Raw genomic sequence first — 21910 nt, 5'->3', positions numbered from 1 at the left:
ACATAGTCTTTAGAAAAATAAAACTACATAAATTTAAATAGAATCTTAAATATTTTATTTTAGTGAGGAAGAATTTCCAGATGATCGTGAATAAAAAATAATAGATTTGTGATGACAATGTAAATCACATGCACACTAGGGCCTTACTACCTTAGTTCTGAATTACAGAGAGGAGATACAGAGGTTATTTATTAGTGGTGTGATGAGTTAGGTAAAAATCAGCCCTGCACATGGGGGGGGTGGGTGGGGAGGGCAACCCCCATCCATGCTTGGAAGCTCTGTAAATATAGGGTTTGGAAAGAGATGGGATGTTCTCATAAAAATGCACTCATGGCAAGAATGGGGGAATTATTTACACAGATATTTTTCTCAGTGCCTAGATAAGAAAAACATGAATAGAAAACACATCCAAAATAGGATTAAAATCATTACACAAAGTCTGGCACTAAGGTCAAGTAGTATAAAGCCCTCAATCACACTCAAGGATTGACACTTATGAAGGAGTTTAAAGACGTGAGGCTGCATACACAATGTAATACTCATGAACTTGGGATTCTAATCCATATCTGGCATCCTTTATGAAAAACAGCGATGTGTATTTACACATCACATCTAATAAAATGTATTATGAAAATAAGAAATCAAGCCTCCATAGTATATATTTTATTGAAGTTACAGTGGGATTACAGTTGATTTTATTGCTTCTTTTTAATGTGTCTTTATTTGTAGTATTCACAAAATTTATTTATACAAAAAGCATACAATCTTTTGCGAATGTAACTCAATAAAAATTTAAAAAGTAAACACATAATATCATTGACCTGAACTTTTTTTTTCCTTTTGTATGAAGAACCAAAACCTGTAGGTGTCATTTGAAAAGACAAATCCAAGCAGATAACCTGCAAGCTCTTGTCCAGTGCCGGAGTCCAGTGCCAGAGTTAGCCTAAATAAGTGGTCACTTAAGACTCGGGGGATGGGTAACAAGGAGGAGGCGGGGAACTCCTAATGCAACTTGGTGCGGGTCAGTCCTGGGACTTGATGGGCGCCCCAGTAGAGGGGTGAGTTCAGCTGTGGGCCTGGGGCCTCTGCTTCTGCCCCCTTGCCCTCCCTGGTGGGCTCTCAGGCTTGGCTTCCAGTCCTCCCTGCAGCAGCACTTGGCCATCTCCGCTTCTCAACCCCTTCACCACCATCTGCAGTTATGACAGCCAGACTTGTTTGCTTTTGTAGAACACATTGTTTGAAAAAATGGGACCTTTACAATTTATTTGTTCATCAATGTACTTACTTTCTCCATGGACTTCTGTGCTGCACCAAAGCAAGTATTTCATCTTTTGTTCACAGTATGTCCACAGATTAGAGCAAAGCACCAGGCTCATGAGAATCAATTACTGAAGAACAGTGATAGGTTTCTAGAATGTTCCATAAGATTTTACACTATTTGGCCACATTTGAAGGCTAATTTCCAAATGAACAATGCCAATTCCCTTTCATGTAACACAAGTTTTGTGTCCTGTGCCTATCATGTTCCTGATTTCTTTGGAAGATATTTACATTTCTGGGAAGACAAAAAAAAAAAAAAAAAATCAGTATTCTGGTGCTTAGTTCTGTGTCCCAGTTAGTGTATTTAACCAATGCCTCTGCCAAACCTTTTCCACCTTTCCAAGTAGAAAATGTTTAAATAATACCAATTTCATAAACCTCTCACTTGGTTCATCCCCCCTCCCCATTAATATCTCTTTCTCTCTCTGTCTCTCTCTCTGTTTTGGTACTGGGGATTGGACCCAGGTGCACTTAACCACTGAACCACATTCCCAGCCCTTTTTTATTTTTTGTTTGGAGACAGGGACTCACTGGATTGCTTAGCCCTCAAAAATTTGCTGAGGCTGGATTTGAACTCACCATCATCCTGCCTCAGCCCGCTGAGCTCTGGGATTATAGGCATGTGTCCATGCCTCTGGTCCATCTCGATTTCTCAGGAATGGTAATATCTTTATATTTATACTTTATTCCTAGTTGATTTTTGAGAATTATGATGATAGACATATATGGGGTAAAATCAAGCAGCAGTTATAGTGATTTCAATTTCACCAGTTCTGGGAATGTCAGCTCTTGGTTCTGGAAGGACCCTGGCACCATCTTTCTTCTGCAGTGGTTGTTGTAGCCAGTCATCAGGTAAGAGCAGTGATGGGGTTGCTAAGCTTGGTTCCTTAAGTTACTTGAGGCCAAGGAAGTGGTGCCCCACCCACTTTACCATCATGTCTGTCATCTTCACCATGGTTCCTGTGGGGCTGATCCTGGCTTCCTATGGCTGCATTGCTCAGGCTGTCAGGAACATGAAGTCAGAGGAGGGAAGGATGAGAGTCATTTCCACCAGCTGCTCCCACCTCCTCATGGTCTTCATGTTTTATTGGACAGTGGCCATGGTGTACACTGACCCTAAGAGCAACTTTGCTTCAAAGAACGGCAAGTTTTTCACCTTTTACTACACTGTGGTCACACCCCTGTTGAACCCTCTCATCTACACAATGAAGAACAAACAGGTACAGGATGCTTGGATGAGACAGCTGGGAAAGTGTGTGAGCCCAAGGAAAAGCAAACAGTGGAGGATTTGAATCAAAAGGGAAGTTTATTAATGACATTCACACAGTCTCATAAACAGAGTCTCTCTGCTAATGAGGTGTAAATCATTTTGCAAATATACTTTTTATATTGTAAACTACAATTGATCACACCATTTCTGTTTATTGTGACAAATCTGTGGCCATTTATTAAGAGCTATTAGGTTTAAGCCTAGATAGCGCTTGCATTGGGTGCTGTTAATATTGATCTCCTTCTTAAAGATGAGATACTAAAAACTTTAGGGGATAATGTAAGTTATAGGGTCAAAACTGTGCTGCCTCACATCCACATTACAGTATGAGAATCCACATGAACCACATGAAAAAACAAGTGAACAAAGTGTCCCAGAGAAAGAAGGATGCTAGAAAAACAGAATCCATTGACGACACAGTGGAAGAAATATCAGAGAAGAAGTTCAGAATGTGTTCAGTTAAGCTGATGTCAGATGAAGTATGATGGAAAGAGTGAAATTAGAGACAAATTCCAGGAGGTAAAATATCACTTCAATAAAGAGAGATTATGAAATGAAATCAAACAGAAATTCTATAATCTTGAAAATAGAGTTGGCCACAAAGAGATGGTGGTAAGAAACCATAAACAGAAATTCCAAGAATTATGGGACAATGTGAAAAAAACAAAATGTAAGATTTACAAGTATAAAAGAAGGCATAGATATACAAATCAAAGGAATGCATGATCTTTTCAGTGAAATAATACCAGAAAATTTCCCCAAACTGAGAAATGAAATGGAAAGTAAAATACAAGAGTCTTTCAGGATCCCCAAATGAATAAAATTACAACAGACCCACATGAATGCACAAATACCTAACATGGAGAATTGGGATGAAATTTTAAAGGCCATAAGAGAAAATTATGAGATTACCTATGGGGGAAACAATTTTGGATCTCATTTGATTTCTCAACCCACAGCCTCAATGCTAGGAGTTCCTGGAACCACATATACCAACTCCAAAAGAAAATGGGTGCCAACCATGAATCTTATATCCACAAACATTAAGCTTCAGATTTGAATATAAAATAAAAACCTCCCATGATAAACAAAAACTAAAATAATACACAACTAGAAAGCCTGCATTACAGAATATTCTTAGCAAAATATACCATGAGGATGAAATTTTAAAAAGTGAAAACCAGCATAGGGCAGAAATACACTAAAGAAAAAGCCAATCAAAGGAGAAACTAAATCAAGTTAAAAACTGGTAATATATTGTTCCAGGATCTCCTGGCTTTGAGGATCAGGGTTGAAAAATCTGCTGAGATCTGAATTGGTCTTCCTTATATGTAATTTCATTTTTTTTCTCTTGCGGCCTTTAAAATTCTTTCCTTATTCTGTAGGCTGGGCATTTTCATTGTAATGGTCTTAGTGTAGATATGTTGTAATTTTGTACATTTGGTCAATTGTATTTGATTTTCCAATTCATTTTTATGCTTGGGAAATTTTCTGATATTATTTCATTGAAGAGATTGTGCATTCATTTTATTTGAATCTCTGAACCTTCCTCTCTCAATAAATCTTAAATTTGGTCTTTAGATGGTATCTCATAATTCTTGGATATTCTGTTCATGATTTTTCTACCATCTTCACTGTGAGGCCAACTTTTCAAGATTGTATATTTTTTCTTTATTGTCTGAGGTTCTGTCTTCCAAGTGATCTAGTCTGTTGTTGATGCTCTCTATTGAGTTTTTTTTTTTTTTTAATTTGGCTTATTGTTTTTTTTAATTTCAAGGGTTTCTGTTTATTTGTTTGTTTGTTTTTCAGAATCTCTATCTCTTTCTTGAAGTAATCTCTGGCTACCTTATTTTCTCTCTTATCTCTTTGTTGGTGTGATTGATGGTTGCATGTATTTGCGCTCTTATCTCTTTGCTAGAGTAATCGATGTTTGCCTATATCTGCTCACTTGGTTGTTCTTTAATTCCCAGATCAATTTAGTTATGTATATTCCAAGTTTCTTCTCTTATACATCATCTATGGTGCTACCTATGGATTCTATTGTAGTCTCTTGGTTTGTTTGAGGCACTTTCCTCCCTTGTTTTTTCATGATGTCTATGTGACTTCCTCTCTTGCAGTACAGATCTGATATATTACAGCTTCTGCCCTATTGTCTTATGTCTCTATTTGTTACCAATACCCCACCTTTAAGGGGTAGATCAATATTACAGTGCTCAATGTACCCAATGTGCAGCCATAGATCAGTAAGCTTCTATTTTTATATTAACAGTTTTTTCACTATAATCATAAATGATGAGTTTGGTTATCTTATACCATATAGTCAATAGTTTTGTGGAATTGTTTACAGTTTCTAATGGTAGAAGATAGGGTGGGGTTTGGCTGAGATGTTTATGAGGTAGGATGTGATAATATAGAGGTATTAGATTATATGACTATTGAAAGGGCAATCATAAGAAGTTGATCACCCACAATAATACTGGGTGACTCCAACACATCTCTTTCACCACTGGATAGATCTTTCAAACAAAAGCTGAACAAAGAAACTATAGAATTCAATAATATAATAAATAACTTAGACTTAATTAACATATATAGAATATATTATTCATCAAGGAGCGAATACACTTTGTTCTCAGAAGCACACAGATCCTTTTCTAAAATAGACTATATATTATGCCACAGAGCAACTGTTAGCAAATCCAAAAAAGTGGATATATGACTCTAAATTCTATCAGCTCACAATGGAATAAAATTAGAAATCAATGACAAAATATAAAATAAAAGCTACTTCAACACATGGAGACTAAATAATATGCTATTGAATGAACAATGGGTTGCAAAAGATATCAAGGAGTGTGGGAGGCCATCCTCACACATGACTTGAGTTACCACCCTGGCTGGGTGAGAGGCATTTAGGCACAGCTCTGTCAGAATTTTCCCCATCCTTCTCCAAGTCTGAGGGCTTGTTTGTGCAAAGGCGTGTTGGGCCACTGCCCCAAAGACCCATTCGTCGCCCCTGACCTTGGGATGCTGAAGTAGATTGAATTATATCATCTTAATTGATGTCCTTTTTTGCTTATGTGATTTAATTACATCTTAAAAACTTCTTTGAATTAAACTTACTGTTTTCATGGATCAGTCTCATAGAAAAGTTAAGATTATGGATGTGATACAATAAATTTATGCATCACTACCTAACATTCATAGGCACTCAAAGTATTCCTGTAGGACTACAAAATATGAGTACTTTAGAACCTAGATTCTTTAACATTAGAAATAAACTTTAGTTTGTGTACCTTGACCTCAATAATTTTAGAGTGTTCAGAACTACATCTTCCTTTAAGGGGTGAAATGATTATTAAAAAATTTCTAATAAAATCCAAAATATGGGGACATAAATGAAGCAAATGTCAGGTAGCATGAGCATCAGGAACAGAAGTAGGAGAAGTTAGCATGGGTTTAATGCCAGAAGTATAAGAGGGACGGCTTCAAGTGTTTTTCTCCTAAAGTAGGGACAGCTGGGAGCTTTCCCTTTTGGTAATTCTCTTGAATTAACATGAGGAAAGGCATGGCACACAGATTGCATGTAAATATGCAAGAATTTCTTGAGTTGTAAGATACAGGAATTTATTATTTTTTAAATTATATCTTTCTATATTAGTAATTATAGTAGTGCTATTGATAAGCCACTGAGGAATGCAGAGGAGTACTTTATTATATCCTGACCTTCTTAATGTACTTGCAAAGACTGCACAACTGTCTTTTTTATATTTCTACCAATGGACACACATACTCATCACATCTGATATACCTTTAGTATAAAGTGTGAAAATTGTTGAAAAAGAGAATGGATTTGTGATCAGGACAAAAAGGTAAGGTTGATAAATTAAAAAGGTTTCAAAGAAAATTGTATACAATATTAGATATTTTTATTTCCCACAGCTACTGAAAAACATGTAAATATGTACTTTGTATAAATGAATTCATTCATCTACCTCCCTGTCACCTGCAATATGTTTGGAACTTGGTCCCTGTTGCCTTAATCTGGATATATTTCTCTGTCATCTCTCAAATTTGTCCAGATAAGTTTGTGCATTTGTGTGTGTGGTAAGTAAATGTGAATTGAAAAAAAGAATTTTAACGCACAAAAGGCAGCATGAAGAACTATCACATGTGGTACTTGCAAACACTGTGCAGATCTACACCACACTCCAAGTACACTATCAGTGAAGAAAAGAAATCATCTCAAAAACTACAGTGTTTACAAGACTTCTGTGTGCCAGTTATTCTATGCAGAATTAACTTTCTGGGCTAGATGATAATCTGGATGAGATTGCAGATTGCTGAGCAGGATAAAGATGAGGCTCAGATGCCTTTGGAGTATAATGCCAAGAATTCACTCCTGAGTGTATCCTGTTCTCCACAAGGAAGCAGAACTGAGTCTCTCCTTGGCTTCTCCCTTCCACTGTGTCTGCAGTCAGGGGGCATCTGGGAAGTCAGCACATGCTATGTAGGATGTGGGGAGCTTGGTCACCTCTGCTTTATGTGAACCTGGTGCCTGGCCAGTGGGAACAGGGCCTCAGGGAGCCCAGAGCTCAGCCTGCAGAGACAGCAGGAGGCCTGAGCACACCACCAGGCAGCAGCCCTCCTGAGCCCAGGAGAGAGGACTTGGCCATGTACCAGCATGGACAGTGCATGACACTTAGAAACTCCTCTGCTAGACATCACTCTAAGTCATTATTGAGGAATGAGTAACACTGGGGAGAGACTGATGTTTCTCTGTGTGTTTTCATCTCTGCCCTCCTTGACCTCAGTGTGAGTTAGGGGTGTTTATGGGGATCAGTTTACATCAAGGGTGGTGGGCAACTCTCACTCACTCCCCAACCTGTTAAGTGGGAAATATCTAACACTATCTTCAGTTTAGTTGCAAAATTTCTTGTCATGGAGATGCAAGGCACTTGTCATGAATTTAGCCTTTGTGACAATTTGTAATTATCAATTCAGTTTTATGTACAAAAATATGCTATTGTACAACATCCAACTACATCTTATTCCCAAGTATTTGTTTCAGTCTTAATGAAACATCTATCTATTGTCCCAATTTATCTTTACTTACTGTCATTTGAAGCCACTAAGTATAATCTCCATGTTTGAATTTATGTCAGGGAGATTTTGTATAAGTACATCATTCAGTGTGCGATTGTTTTTATGACTTCACTCAGCCTGATATTTTCACAATTGGTTCACATTATAGCATTTATTACTATTTTACTCTTTTAGTGAATGAATAAGTTTCCATTATATATTTATATCAGCATTTTTAAAAGTCCATATATCAACCTATAGCCATCTTGGTCCTTTGTTCTATTAAATAGTGTGTGATTTGTCAATCATTCTCTGTTGGGTTTTGTTGGTTCCTGGGGTAGATTCCATATATTTCATGTGCCATTGGATTTGGTTTTCTAGGTGTTGCTGATTATGCTTGTATATGTCTTGTTCAAGGATATGGGTCTATAATCCTCTTTTTTTGTGGTTTTTGTGTAGTTTTCTGGATCTTATATTAGGAAAATGATGGTTTTGTGGAACGTGACTTGAGGAGTTGAAGTTCATTTCAGTTCCCTGGAGTGGTTTCAGGAGACTTGGTGTCTCTGCTTTTTGAAGGTTTTGTAAAAGAGTAGTGAAGGCATGATCTGCTGGAGGTTTCTTTGCGGGGAATCTTTTATTCTGATTCAAATTTATTGGTCATATTGATGTCTGAGTCTTTTATGTTCTCATAATTCAGTTCTGGTGTGTTACATCTGTCCCAAATTAATTCCTTTTGTGTAGATTTTCCAGTATATTGGTATGTGTTTGTTTATACGAGTTGCTAATAGGTCTTAGCATTTCTGTAACATTAGTGAAAAGATCTTCTTTTTATTCTTTGATATTTTATTCATTTGGGTCTTTTTTATTGTTAGCATAGCTAAAGATTTGCTAATTTTGTTTTTATTTTTACAAACAACTTTTAGTTTCTTGATATTTTCTGTTGATATTTAGTGTTAATTGCTTATTTCTGATTTAATGTTTATCATTTCTTTCTCCAACTGCTTTTTACATGTGTGGGTGTCTGTTTTCTATTGTCATGGGTCTGCACTTAGTCTTTCTGCTTCTTTGATGCAGGCATTTAGTGCAACACCTTCTGCCTTAGTAGTGCTTCATGAATGACTAGACAATATCATTTTACTCTCTTTTTAAAAATTTGTTTTATCCACTTTTAACACAACCCACACTTTCAATCACAAACTTAAGGGGACATTCCCTTCTCACAATGGTTCAGATGCTCCCCTTACAGTAAGTATGAAGGTAGGAAAATCCAATCTATTGTGTATCATGTGTTCTGGGCTCTGATCTCCTCCATTGTCTCTTTTGCTCTTTACACATCTCTTCTCTGCCTGGCTCAGTGACTCCAAAAAGACCAGGGGAGCTGCAACTCCAGCCTGGGTGGCCCTTTCCCCTCAGTGCCTGGTCCAGCTGTGTGCACTCAGATCCAGAGGCCTGAGTCCATTTTTTTTTGTCTCAATTTCACTCGTTAATACTTTGTAATTTTAAGTGCACAGATTGTTCACTTCTTAGGTTACATTTACTCTTAAGTAGTTTATATTTTTAAAAAATTTGTTCTTTTTAATTATCAATGACAGTAGGGTGTTTTTTACAGATGTATACAGACATAGAGTGCATCTTATTCTAATGAGAGTCCCAGTCTTTTGAAGCATATACATAGTTTGATACTATTGTAAATTTGATGTTTTTTTTTTTAATTGATGTTTTTGGTAGTACACTAAAATGAACAGAAAAGCCACTGGTGACAAATTTATGAAAATCAAATTTTTTTTCTATCTCTCAACGTGTTCTGTAGTTCAAATAAATCCTCTGTACTTGTTCCTCATTAATTTATGAGAATTTTTTTACAGTTTCCTCTGTGTGTAATTAGCAGTCTGTGTGTAAATACCAGTCACTGGGTCCTTCTGTTTTATCACAGGTCATATTCAGAACCGGATTCATTGAACTCCTCAGGGATACCTGCTTTGGCCAGGCAGAGATTCCTACCAGAAGTCCATATCCTGGCACTGTGAGATCCAGCTCAGAACCCCCAATACCAAGAGCACTAGCAGATCCTCCTTTCAGAGGTCTCTTCTGCAGCTTTCAGAAGTCATCTCTCCCCTAGTCCCCAGCATTTACCTGATGTGCTACATTTCCAATGGCAGTAACTGTTTATCTCTGAATTTATTTATGTATTTTTTACTTACTTTGCCTTTATTGGTGATTTTTAATTGTACATAAAGATTCACTTTAATATAATTGTACACACAGAGAACTTAATTTACTTGATTACAATCCCTGGATCCCCTCTCTCCCCTCCTCATTTCCCTGATTCTCCTGTTCTATTCTACTAGTCTACCTTATACTCATCTGTTTATTTATTTATTTATTAAATTTATGTATTCTTTGTAGTTGCACACAATACCTTTATTGCATTTATTTATTTTTATTTGGTGCTGAGGATCAAACCCAGGGCCTCACATGGGCTAGGTGAACAATCTACCACTGAGCCCCAACCCCAGCCTCTGTTTATTTATTTTTAATTGGAGTTTTATAGATGTACATAGAGGTGGAATTCACTGTAGTACATTTCCACACACTCATGACCCTTTCCTATCCCTTCTCCCTTTCTGTGGATCTTTTTCTTCTATTCCACATATCTTCCCTATGTCTTTATAATATCCAACCCAATTTCCCCCATTACTTTCCTCTATATTCTGCATATGAGAGAAATCATTTGACTCTTGAATTTCTGAGACTGTCTTATTTCACTTAGCATGATGTTTTTTTCCTCCACCCATTAACCAGAAAATGTCACAATTTAATTATTTCTTTTAAATGAATAAAACTTTATTGTGTACATATATCACATTTTCCTTATTCATTCATCTGTTTACATCATCTGGGCTAGTTTCATAACTGCATATAGTGAATTGTGCTTTCATAAACTTTGATATGGCTGTATCACTGTAGTGTACTGATTTTAGTTCTTTTGCATAAATACCAAGGAATGGGATAGCTGGGTCATAGGATGATTCCACTAATATGAAAATGGCAATACTACCAGCAGCATTAAACAGATTTAATGCTATTCCAATTAAATTCCCAATGTCATTCTTTATAGAACTGGAAAAAGCAATTATAAAATTTATTTGGAAAAAATAAAAGACCCAGAATAGCCAAAGCAATTCTTAGCAAGAAGAGTGAAGCAGGAGACTTTGCAATAGCAGACCTTAAACTATACTACAGAGATATAGTAATTAAAATGGCATGGTCTTGGCACCAAAGGAGAATGTAAACCAATGGTACAGAATAGAAGACACAGAGACAAATGACAAAAACTTATGCTTCAACAGAGGAACTACTGGGAGACACCTCACATCCCATCCATAACATTTACTGCTGGCCCCTCAAACACCATGTCCATTTCACATGCAAAATTAATTTAGTCCATTTCCAAGTGTTTCATAATCTTAATAATTCCAGCATTGCCTCAAAGTGAATGTTCAAAATCTTTCCTGAAACTGTAGGTTAACTATTGGCTGTGAACCCCTATAAAACATCAAAAGAAGTTACATGCATCCAGTATTCACTAGCAGAGAGTAAATCTTCCATTAGCAAAAGGCAGTAATAGGGGAATATAAAGAATGGATTAGGGATGAGGAAATGTGAAACCCAGTTGAACAAATATGACCCTCAACTCCACCTGTAATTCCTCATGTAGCATTGAAAACCCTTGACTATTTCCAAAATGCTTAGGTATTTCTGCTCTTTGGCTTTGCCATTTGCAGAGCACAGGCAAATGCTCTCTTTTCCTTTGGCTATCTCTGTAGCCAGCAGCTTTTCTTGGCCAGCAGTTCATCCTTTTGGTAACTACTAATTTCTGAGAATTCCATTTGAACTTTGGCTTCACCTTCAGAGCTTCACCTATCACCTGGTCAGGGGCAGTCTGCAGAGCCTCAGACCCTGCTCCAGTTTGATTGGCATATGAGGCCTTTTATTGAGATGATGGTGAAAGGCAGCATGACCTCTTAACTAGAGCACCCTGCATTCCTGCAGAGCCAGCACAATGTAAATAGTGCCAAAGTCTGTTGACAGCTTATGCTACAGTTGGTCCCTGAAATTACTGCTGTGATGATTTCTGAATATCTTCCTTGCTGAGCAGGGTAAACTCACTTCCTGGGCCCCTGTGCTAGTGGGGTGGCCCCAAGACAGTTTGGAAGGGAATTTGTCCTCTACATCCTTGAGTGTACAACAGAGGTGGTCTTCCAAATTCCTTACATGTCCTCAGCCTCTTCTATATAGTATCAGTTTGAAATATTTGACATCTCTTAAGGGACTGCAATGTCTTTACCACCACACCTTCCTTGGCCCGTTTATTCTCAGTGATCATGTTAAAACTCTTATCAAATATGGTTTTTAACTCTACTAAAATAAGCAACTGCTTTCTTACAATGATATATGTCTATGGTATTGATATAAATATTTTAAAGGCTATTTAAAACATGGAAAAATGTAATGGATATAGTATAATATTGTCAGTCATGAATATTACCTGAAAGCTCTCAGTGGATTATGTTACCATAATGTCTTTTTGGTGGATCTCTTTACAATAGATATTACCACACAATTTATCTTACTATAAAAATGTGTTTCTTTGTACCAACCTAGCACACAAAGTAAAGTTTTTCTAAATTCTGAAGAAGTTTCATATTACACCCACACACCTACAGTGTTTTTTATGTAATTTGACACAAGCTGTGAAATATCATGAAGTTCTTATATCAATATTATCTTTTTTGGTTTCCTTCATCACCAATTCTTTCAGTATAAAACATCTTATAACGTAAGGTAAACATCCAAAGTCTTTGTCAAGAGAGATACATATCATTAGGGATGGTTTTGCAGTTTAATTTCATTCTTAATTCATCTATTAAGTGTAAACCTTACCCACCTAACTTAACTCAAAAATTGTTGATACAAGTCACCCATAGAGGTTCAATAAGCTATAGTTCTGGAGGAAATGCATGTAAATGCGGGGTTTGCAGAATTCATCTGAGATACTCAAAAGGTCTTTCTGCTCTAGCAGGGAACATTGGAGCAGTGAGTACCAGAAACCATAGACACAGTGTGTGGATGGAGCTTGTGTTCTGTGTGGATCCTGTTAAGCAAGTTAAGGCTTTCTGTAGCAGCCAGTATTGGGGTGCTCACTGGTTCCTATTACAAGTATTCCCCTATCTGCAAACTTTAAGAAATGCCTTTACTAATCAATCAAATATGTTCAGGCTTTTAAATTTACCTAGGTAATAATTACATTGGGTTTTTTTTTTCATTTTTTTCCTATTACTGTACTGGTGAATAAAATTATTTCTCAAAAGTTAGAATTTGATGTAATATTTTCATATTATATATTTTTATCTTTTTGTTATATAAGTATTCCTAGGTAACTTGATATGAGCATATGTCATTTATAATTCATAGTTGGCAAAGCATATGTCAATGAGGACACTAGAATATTTGGAGAAAAATAACATTTGTGAGATGATGAAAGATTGCTACAAGACTTGGAAGTGGCACAACCCTGCAATTCCAGTGCATCAGGAGCTAAGGCAGGAGAATAAGAGTTTCCAAGCCAGCATTAGCAACTTATTGAGACAGTAAACAACTTACTAAGATCCTGTTTCTATATTAAACACATGAAAGGCTGCGGAGCTTTCCTGGATTCAATCCCTGCTCAGGAAAAAAATAAATAAACTGCCACGAGGTTTTAGGAAACAAGTACAGATAGATGTTTAAAAGTTCAGTAAATTGAGAGAAATTTAAGTGCTCACATCATCAGACACTGTGGCCAGACAATTACAGTGTGGGAGGAAAAGAGTCCAAAAGATGACCTGCATTTCAGCCTTGGGGTTTGGTTCCTGACACTGGGTGACTCATGAACAGCTAAGGAAGGTGGGGGTCTCTTCCCCAGAAGTTTGGTTTATTGTCAGGACACAAGGGGTGGTAACAATGGCCCTCTGTTTACTTCGTGGACAAAGAAATTCTTCTTTTTTTCATGTTCTAGATGGAGAGGGATATTATTGTGTTTCTCTCTGGATTTTTGGTCACAATTCTTTAGGATTTGATTGCTGTATATTTTCAATAATTAATTTACAAAATTATATATCACAGTTCTTGCATATTTGACACTGGCTCTGAGTAAGAATAGATTAGGGAGTGTAAGTTATCTCTAGATTAAAGTTGGTAAAATTATCCTCTATCACAGTATTTGATCACATCAATGTTTATAGGAGCTCAAGTCACAGTAGCTAAACTATAGAACCAAACTAGATGCCTCTCATATAAGTAAGAGGACATATTGGATGAATTTTCAATATATATAACCTCAAAGAATTTCAGCAATTATACTGAATTATATTTATTCACTAAATTATGCATTGATAAAAATAAGTGGGAACCAATGTAACAAAAGAAGTAAAAAACCTCCAAAATGAAAATAACAAAACAAAGAAGGAATTTGAAGATGACCTTAGAAAATGGAAAACCTTCCACGATCTTGGATAGGCAGAATTATTGTTGTCAAAATGACCATATAACCAAAATCATTATACAGATTTAATGTGATTCCTATCAAATCCCACTGTAATTCTTCATAGAAATAGAAAAAAGCAATTTTGAAATGCATTTGGAAAAATAAGAGATCCAGAATAGTGAAAGAAATCATTAGCAAGAAGAGTAAAGCAGGAAGCCTCACAATAGAGAAATTTAAACTATACTAAAGAGTCATAGTAACACAAATGGCATGGTTTTGGCACCAAAATATACTTGTAGACCAATGGTACAGAATACAAGACATAGAGACCAACCCACATAAATACTGTTATCACATACTTAACAATGGTGCCAAAAAATAATACATCAGAGAAAAAAATAGCTTCTTTAACAAATAGAGCTGGAAAAACTGGAAATCCATATGTAGCAAAATGAAAGTAAACCCCTATCTCTCACCCTGCACAAAACTCAACTTAAAATGGATCAAAGACCTAGGCATTAGACCCAATACATTGTGCCTACTAGAAGAAAAAGTAGAACCACATCTTCATCATGTTGGCTTAGGACATATTTCCTTAAAAAGTTTCCTACAGCACAAGAAATAAAATCAAAGATCAATAAATGGGATGATGTCAACTAAAAAACTTCTTCACAACAAAGGAAAAAATCAAGAACATAAAGAGAGAGCCTACAGAATAGGAGAAAGTCTTTACCACATGTACATGAAAGAACACTAACCTCCAGGACATATATATATATATATATATATAAACTTAACACCTAACACCAAAGAAACAAATAACCCAATCAATAAATAGGCTTAGAAACTGAACAGACACTTCAAAGAGGATGATATACTATTGATCAACAAATATATAAAAAAATTTTCAACATCTCTAGCAATTAGAGAAATGCAAATCAAAACTACTTTAATATTTCATCTCACTCCAGTCAGCATGGAAATTATCAACAATAAAAGCAACAATAACTGTTGGTGAGGATGTGGGGGGAAAGGTACACTCATACATTGCTGGTGGGACCAAAAAGTGGTGCAACCACTCTGGAAAGCAGTATGGATATTTCTTAGAAAACTTGGAATGGAACCACCATATAGGCCCAGCTCTCTCACTTCTTGGTTTATACCTAAAGTACTTAAAGACAGCATACTATATGACACAGCCACATCAATATTTATAGCAGCTCAAGTAACAATGCTAAACTATAGACCCAAACTAGGTGCCCTTCAACAGATGAATGATAAAGAAAATGTAGTATATGTACACAATGGAGTATTACTGAGCCTTAAAAAATAAAATTATGGAATTTTTGGGTAACAGAGTTGGAGAATATCCTTCTAAGTGAAATAAGCCATTCCCCAACACCAAAGGTAAAATGTTTTCTCTGATATGCAGTTTTGATCCATAAATGGGGAGAACATAGGGAAGTATGGAGGAACTTTAGATTGTGCAAAAGGGAGTAAGGGGAAGGAAAGATGTGTGTGGAAAAGGCTGGCAAAATGAGGCAGTCATGATTACCCTATGTACATACACATATGGTTGCACAAACCATAAAACTCTGTATCATATACCACCAGAGAAATAAGAAATTATACTCCATTTAGAATAATGAGTTAAAATGCATTCTGCTGTTATGTATAAGAAATTAGAACAAATAATTAAAAATTAAAAATATATACAATGATAAAATTACACATTTTATGAAGTATCCATGGAAAAATATGGTAAATCACAAAAGATACCTTATAAAATAAATCAGCTCCTAATGATGTGATCTCAGTGTAGGCAGGGTAAGATGGAAAGCCCAGATGTGAAGAACTTTATCTAAGAACCACAAACAGGGAAATGACGATAATCCTGAAATGCAACTTTATCATTTTCCCTGAGAACAACTCTCTTTGCATTACTCCCCTCACAGCTTCCTTTACCTGCTTGTTCCTGAGACTGTAGATGAGAGGATTCAGGAAGGGAGGAACCATGGTGTAAAAGGCAGAGAGAACCATGTCCTGCAGGGTGTCAGAGGTTGCTGAAGGTCTCAGGTACACACTTGTGATGAAACTGAGGAAGACGGACACCACGAGGATGTGAGGGGTGCAGGTGGAGAAGGCCTTCCCTGGGGCTCTGGTGGGAAATTTCAGCACAGCAGCAAATATGCAAATATATGACATTATTATTATAGCAAAGCAGCCACCACCAATGATTATAATAGAGACAAGAAGAAGGACCATGTTGCTGGTGATGTCAGAGCAGGAGAGCCTCAGCAGAGAGGGGATGTCACAGAGGAACTGATGGACCACGTTTGACTGGCAGAAGGACAGCTGGAATGTGTTCTCAGTGTGCACACCTGCATACAGCAGACCACTGAGCAGGGAAGACAGGGTCATGCGGACACAAATCTGGGGGTTCATGATGAAGAGGTACTGAAGGGGCTGGCAGATGGCCACATAGCGGTCCCAGGCCATGATGGTGAGAAATAGCATGTCCACATATGCACAAAAAATGACCAAGAAGATCTGTATTGCACAACCAGCTACTGAAGTGGCCCTGTTGCCAGTAAGAGATTTGACACAGGCATTGGGGACAGTGACAGAAATGAAGCACATGTCCAAGATGGACAGATTTCTGAGGAAGAAGTACATGGGTGTGTGCAGACGCTGGTCAGCAGTGGTGAGAGTGACGATGAGAAGGTTCCCTAACAGGGTACCCAGGTAGGTCACTGGGAATACTGTGAAATAGAGGAAACTCAGATTCCAGCCATCAGGAGAGCCCAGGAGGAGAAAATCAGTTACCATGGTGGCATTGGCCGTTTGCTGGAAATTCTGGTTATTTGAGAAGATGAAGAGTTAAAAATAGGAAGTAAAAAACATCATTAATGCAATTAGTTTACACATTCATGTCCAAATAGTTTTCTTATATTTTTGTCACTTTCCCTGCAGAGGAAGGTACTCTTGGTTTTCTGATATGTTTAATCATTTCTGAGCAGTGTGAGCCTCCTAGCGCAGGTGTGGAGGTCTGCAGCCTAGCATCTTGGTGTGACCTGCAGGGCTTGTCCTCAGCTCCCCATCAGACCTCCCCTGACCTCCTGAGACTCCATGCAGAGCACTTCCAGGGTTACCCATCTCCTCACCTGCATGACCACCTGTGTGACAGTTCATTGTTTAATGCTCCGTAGTTTACTTACCTTCATCCTCCTCCATAAATAAATTCAATATTATTTTGCCAAAACCTCCACACCTAATAATGCAAATTATAAAACATATTGTAATATTTTTACATTTTTATGTAAGGATCAATATATATCATGTTGGAGTACTGATCACTAGGAACATGAAAACATTTTACTCATGAGAAAACCATCTCAAGAATTCAAATTTTCCCATTCCAGCATCACAGGCCCAGTGTTGTGGAATACTGAGGTGACCTGAGTGACCCTGAAATCTGCTGAAGTCTCCCACTCTCCCTGGTGCTCCTCAGGATGGGGGTGGTGCTGTCTCATGGACACACACCCTCAGCCAGCCTGTCCCAGGTCCTGCTGGGCTCTCTATTCCTCTCCAGGTTATCAGGGTAAGGTCTTCAGAGCCTCAGCCTCCGAGCAGCTGACACTCTCCTCAACTTCTACTTTGTACCTTTAAATGTTCTCATTCTGTGTTCACCACCATGAAGTTGAAGTTCGCATTGTCTAGACAATAATTTATATTTTCCTTGTGGACACCTTCCATTATTTTTCTTTCTTCTTAATCTCATCATAATTATACAAAAAGATACTGAATATATATGCTAAAAGAATATTTTTCCCATGGTTACAACACTTCTACAGCAGCTCAGACCACCTATAGGTGACTCAATCCAGAATCACCCATATTGTCATTTCCTCTGCCCTCTGCAAACTTGGTCCTTCTCAGCACCTTCTAGGTTAACCATACTTACCCTTAGAAAAATGATCTTTCTTGTGAGCCTCCCTGGGTTCCTCTGGAAATGTGTGTCCCCCAGGGTCAGGGGTTTGTAGCCAGACACAGGTAGGTTGGTGTTAATTTCACAGTGAGGGTGAAGTTCAAGGGGTCCTACTCTGTCTACCTGAACACTGTCTTGCCCCATCCCCAATTCCTCCTCATACAAACCTGAGGCTCATTCCCAAGTGACCCCCTTGTTTATAGCATACTCTGGAACTTGCTGACAGAAGCCTTTTCTAACTGTGAATTAGTGATATAATTTTCTCCATTACTGTGTATTGGGCTTTATAGAAGGCTCAAGTGAAACTTTTCCTCTGGAAACTGCTTTACAATCTTAAACTTTTCCCCCTTCTGTGTAGTGTTAGAAATGGACATATTGTATTGCCTTTGATTAAATCAGTATGTATTCATCACTCAGATCACTGGTGCAAATTCTTTGATTTGGGACCTTGTATTGTTCATCTTTTTAGTAGCAAGTGCATGACTTCCTTCACAGTGGTAATGAACTAATGCCTGGTGGCTTTGTTGACTGATCACTCCCCTGGACTGGATTTCTTTACGCTACTGAATTACAGATGAAGAGCTCTCAAGCAGGCTCTGCCCCTTCTACACTGCTATAGCACACACAGCGCAGGATGCTGGGAGGTCATGCAAGTGCAGGTGCCCTGTGCACTTGCAAATGTGCACATTTCCACTTTATAGCAGTAATTGCCCAACAAGCATAACCAATGTAACAACTATGGCTAAAACTATTACTGATGGTTAAGTTTTGGAAAGAAGAAAAATTTTGGTATTTTCAAGTAAATTGATTACCATGAGAGAAGTGATACAATAATATATTATGTAAAAATATAAATGCATATGACAAATTCAGAAAGTGATGGGTGATGAGACAAATGCATGTTAAAAATTTTGCAGGTTTTCAACTTTTTATACTGACTTCCAGGCACTACAGGAGTCCTTGCTCACCACCCCTAGACATTTGTGTCAAATATAAGATAAACAAATATGTGCACAGGATCTGGAATTTGGCACAGAACTACAGAGAATTTTTTTGTTTCCACTTTTAATATTAAACCATGTACTATTTTTATTTTTCAAATAAAACTTAGTAAATTTTCCAGTAAGCAGTTTGAATCATATGAATTTAATTGATGTCCTTCATTGCTTATGTGTTTAACTACTTCTTGAAAAATTCTTCTCTATATTTGACTTACTTTTTTCATGGATCAGTCTCACAGGAATCTTTAGATTATGGATATGACAAAATAAATATAGGACCACTACTTGATTTCCTGTGGCCTCCAAGTATTCTTGTAGATCTCAAAAATGTGATTAATTTCTTCACCTAGATTTTTTTAAAAATAAGAATTAAGGACTGCGCGGCCGGGAGGAGCCGAGCCGGGCGGCGGCGGCGGGAGGCCACAGCGCGCGGGGGTCTCCCGCGTCCCCTCCGCCTCGCCGGGAGCTCGCGCCCTCGCCCAGCCGAGCTCCCACCCCCCCCCCCCTTTTTTTCCGAAGGCGCTGGGCGGCGCCACCCTCCGGCCGGAGCCCGGCACTGCACAACCCCCTCCGACTTTCAATGTTCCACACTCCCCGGCCAGAGCCTCCTCGGCTTCTTTTTTTCCCTCCCCCCCCTTTCCCCCCCCCCCCCCAGCTGCCTCCATTTCCTTAAGGAAGGGTTTTTTTTCTCTCTCCCTCCCCCACACCGTAGCGGCGCGCGAGCGGGCCGGGCGGGCGGCCGAGTTTTCCAAGCGATAACTTCATCAAGATGTCCAGTGATAGGCAAAGGTCCGATGATGAGAGCCCCAGCACCAGCAGTGGCAGTTCAGATGCGGACCAGCGAGACCTGGCCGCTCCAGAGCCTGAAGAACAAGAAGAAAGAAAACCTTCTGCCACCCAGCAGAAGAAGAACACCAAACTCTCTAGCAAAACCACTGCTAAGTTATCCACTAGTGCTAAAAGAATCCAGAAGGAGCTAGCTGAAATAACCCTTGATCCTCCTCCTAACTGCAGTGCTGGGCCTAAAGGAGATAACATTTATGAGTGGAGATCAACCATACTTGGTCCACCAGGTTCTGTATATGAAGGTGGTGTGTTTTTTCTGGATATCACATTTTCATCAGATTATCCATTTAAGCCACCAAAGGTTACTTTCCGCACGAGAATCTATCACTGCAACATCAACAGTCAGGGAGTCATCTGTCTGGACATCCTTAAAGACAACTGGAGTCCTGCTTTGACTATTTCAAAGGTTTTGCTGTCTATTTGTTCGCTTTTGACAGACTGCAACCCTGCGGATCCTCTGGTTGGAAGCATAGCCACTCAGTATTTGACCAACAGAGCAGAACATGACAGGATAGCCAGACAGTGGACCAAGAGATACGCAACATAATTCACATAATTTGTATGCAGTGTGAAGGAGCAGAAGGCATCTTCTCACTGTGCTACAAATCTTTATAGCCTTTACAATACGGACTTCTGTGTATATGTTATACTGATTCTACTCTCCGCTTTTATCCTTTGGAGACTGGGAGACTCCCCAAAAAGGTAAATGCTATCAAGAGTAGAACTTTGTAGCTGTAGATTAGTTATGTTTAAAATGCCTACTTGCAAGTCTTGCTTCTTTGGGATATCAAAATGTATTTTGTGATGTACTAAGGATACTGGTCCTGAAGTCTACCAAATATTATAGTGCATTTTAGCCTAATTCATTATCTGTATGAAGTTATAAAAGTAGCCGTAGATGACTAGGAATTATGTCATTTGTATTAAACCCAGATCTATTTCTGAGTATGTGGTTCATGCTGTTGTGAAAATGTTTTACCTTTGTCAGTTTGTAATGAGAGGATTTCCTTTTACCCTTTGTAGCTCAGAGAGCACTGATGTATCATCTCAAACACAATAAACATGCTCCTGAAGGCATAAAAAAAAAAAAAAAAAAAAAAGAATTAAGCCTTCAAATTTTCTAATTTGACCTCACAATTTTAGCAATGTAGACAACTACATTGTCCTCTAATGAAAATGCTTATTGAAAATTCATATAAACACCAAAAGTTGGTTTTATAAATAAAACAAAGGTCAGGTAACAAGAAGGTCAAGAATAGAATCATAAAGAGAAATTAGCATATTTTTAATGCCAGTAATTTGAAGAAGGGCTTCTGCAAATACTTTCGTCTGTTAGTGGAGAAAGCTGGGAGTTTTCCCTTTTGGTATTTCTCTGACAGTTCTTTACTATCAACTAAGTAGATTGCATTAAAAAAATGCAGTGGATTGTTTGTGTTGTAAAATACAGGTTTTAATTATTTTCTAAATTACACTTTTCATATTAGCAATTATGGTTTAGTGTTATTGATCAGTCATTGAGGGATGCTGAGGAGCACTTTAGCACATCTGACTCTCATTATGTGCTTCTAAAGGCTGCATGACCCTATTATTATATTTTTACCACTAGACACACATCCTCATTACACGTGATATGCTTTTTTTAGTCTAAAATGTGAACAATTATTGAAAATGCGAACATATTTGTGATTAGGACAAAAGGTGATGTTGATGAATTGAAAATACTTCAATGAAAATTGAATACCATATTGGATTTTTTTATTTCCAACAGCTACTGAAAAATATGAATGAATGTAATTTGCATAAACGAATTCATATCTATCTCCCTGTCACCTGCAACGTATTTGGCATTTTGTCCCTGTTGCCTTAATCTGAAG

The 21910-nt window shown here is 37.8% G+C and overlaps 1 protein-coding gene and 1 pseudogene across 1 annotated transcript; one reads left to right on the top strand and one right to left on the bottom strand.

The window, feature by feature from the left end:
• Nucleotides 1–1386: 1386 nt before the first annotated feature.
• On the bottom strand, nucleotides 1387–17425 carry LOC139705894 (olfactory receptor 14C36-like). Its single transcript, XM_071612788.1, has 3 exons — nucleotides 17420–17425; nucleotides 16167–17057; nucleotides 1387–1555 (listed from the first exon to the last, which is right to left on the bottom strand). Exons 1-3 carry the CDS (start codon nucleotides 17423–17425, stop codon nucleotides 1520–1522), a joined length of 933 nt encoding a protein of 310 aa, XP_071468889.1. The 3' UTR covers nucleotides 1387–1519.
• Nucleotides 17426–19840: 2415 nt separating this feature from the next.
• LOC114084076 (ubiquitin-conjugating enzyme E2 E3 pseudogene) lies at nucleotides 19841–21109 on the top strand (annotated as a pseudogene).
• Nucleotides 21110–21910: the final 801 nt, after the last annotated feature.

The sequence above is a fragment of the Marmota flaviventris genome, chromosome 5 (genome assembly GCF_047511675.1).
Source record: "Marmota flaviventris isolate mMarFla1 chromosome 5, mMarFla1.hap1, whole genome shotgun sequence".
Lineage (NCBI taxonomy): Eukaryota > Metazoa > Chordata > Mammalia > Rodentia > Sciuridae > Marmota > Marmota flaviventris.
Note: the sequence above shows the minus strand (reverse complement) of the source record. Positions and strands in the feature narration are given on the sequence as shown.

Excerpts from the sequence above, each read along its gene's own strand:
- LOC139705894 (XM_071612788.1), bottom strand. Across the intron at positions 1,556-16,166 it reads ACAGTCTCAGGAACAAGCAG|AAATGTAAATATCTTCCAAA; the intron begins GTAAAGGAAGCT and ends TTGTCTTCCCAG.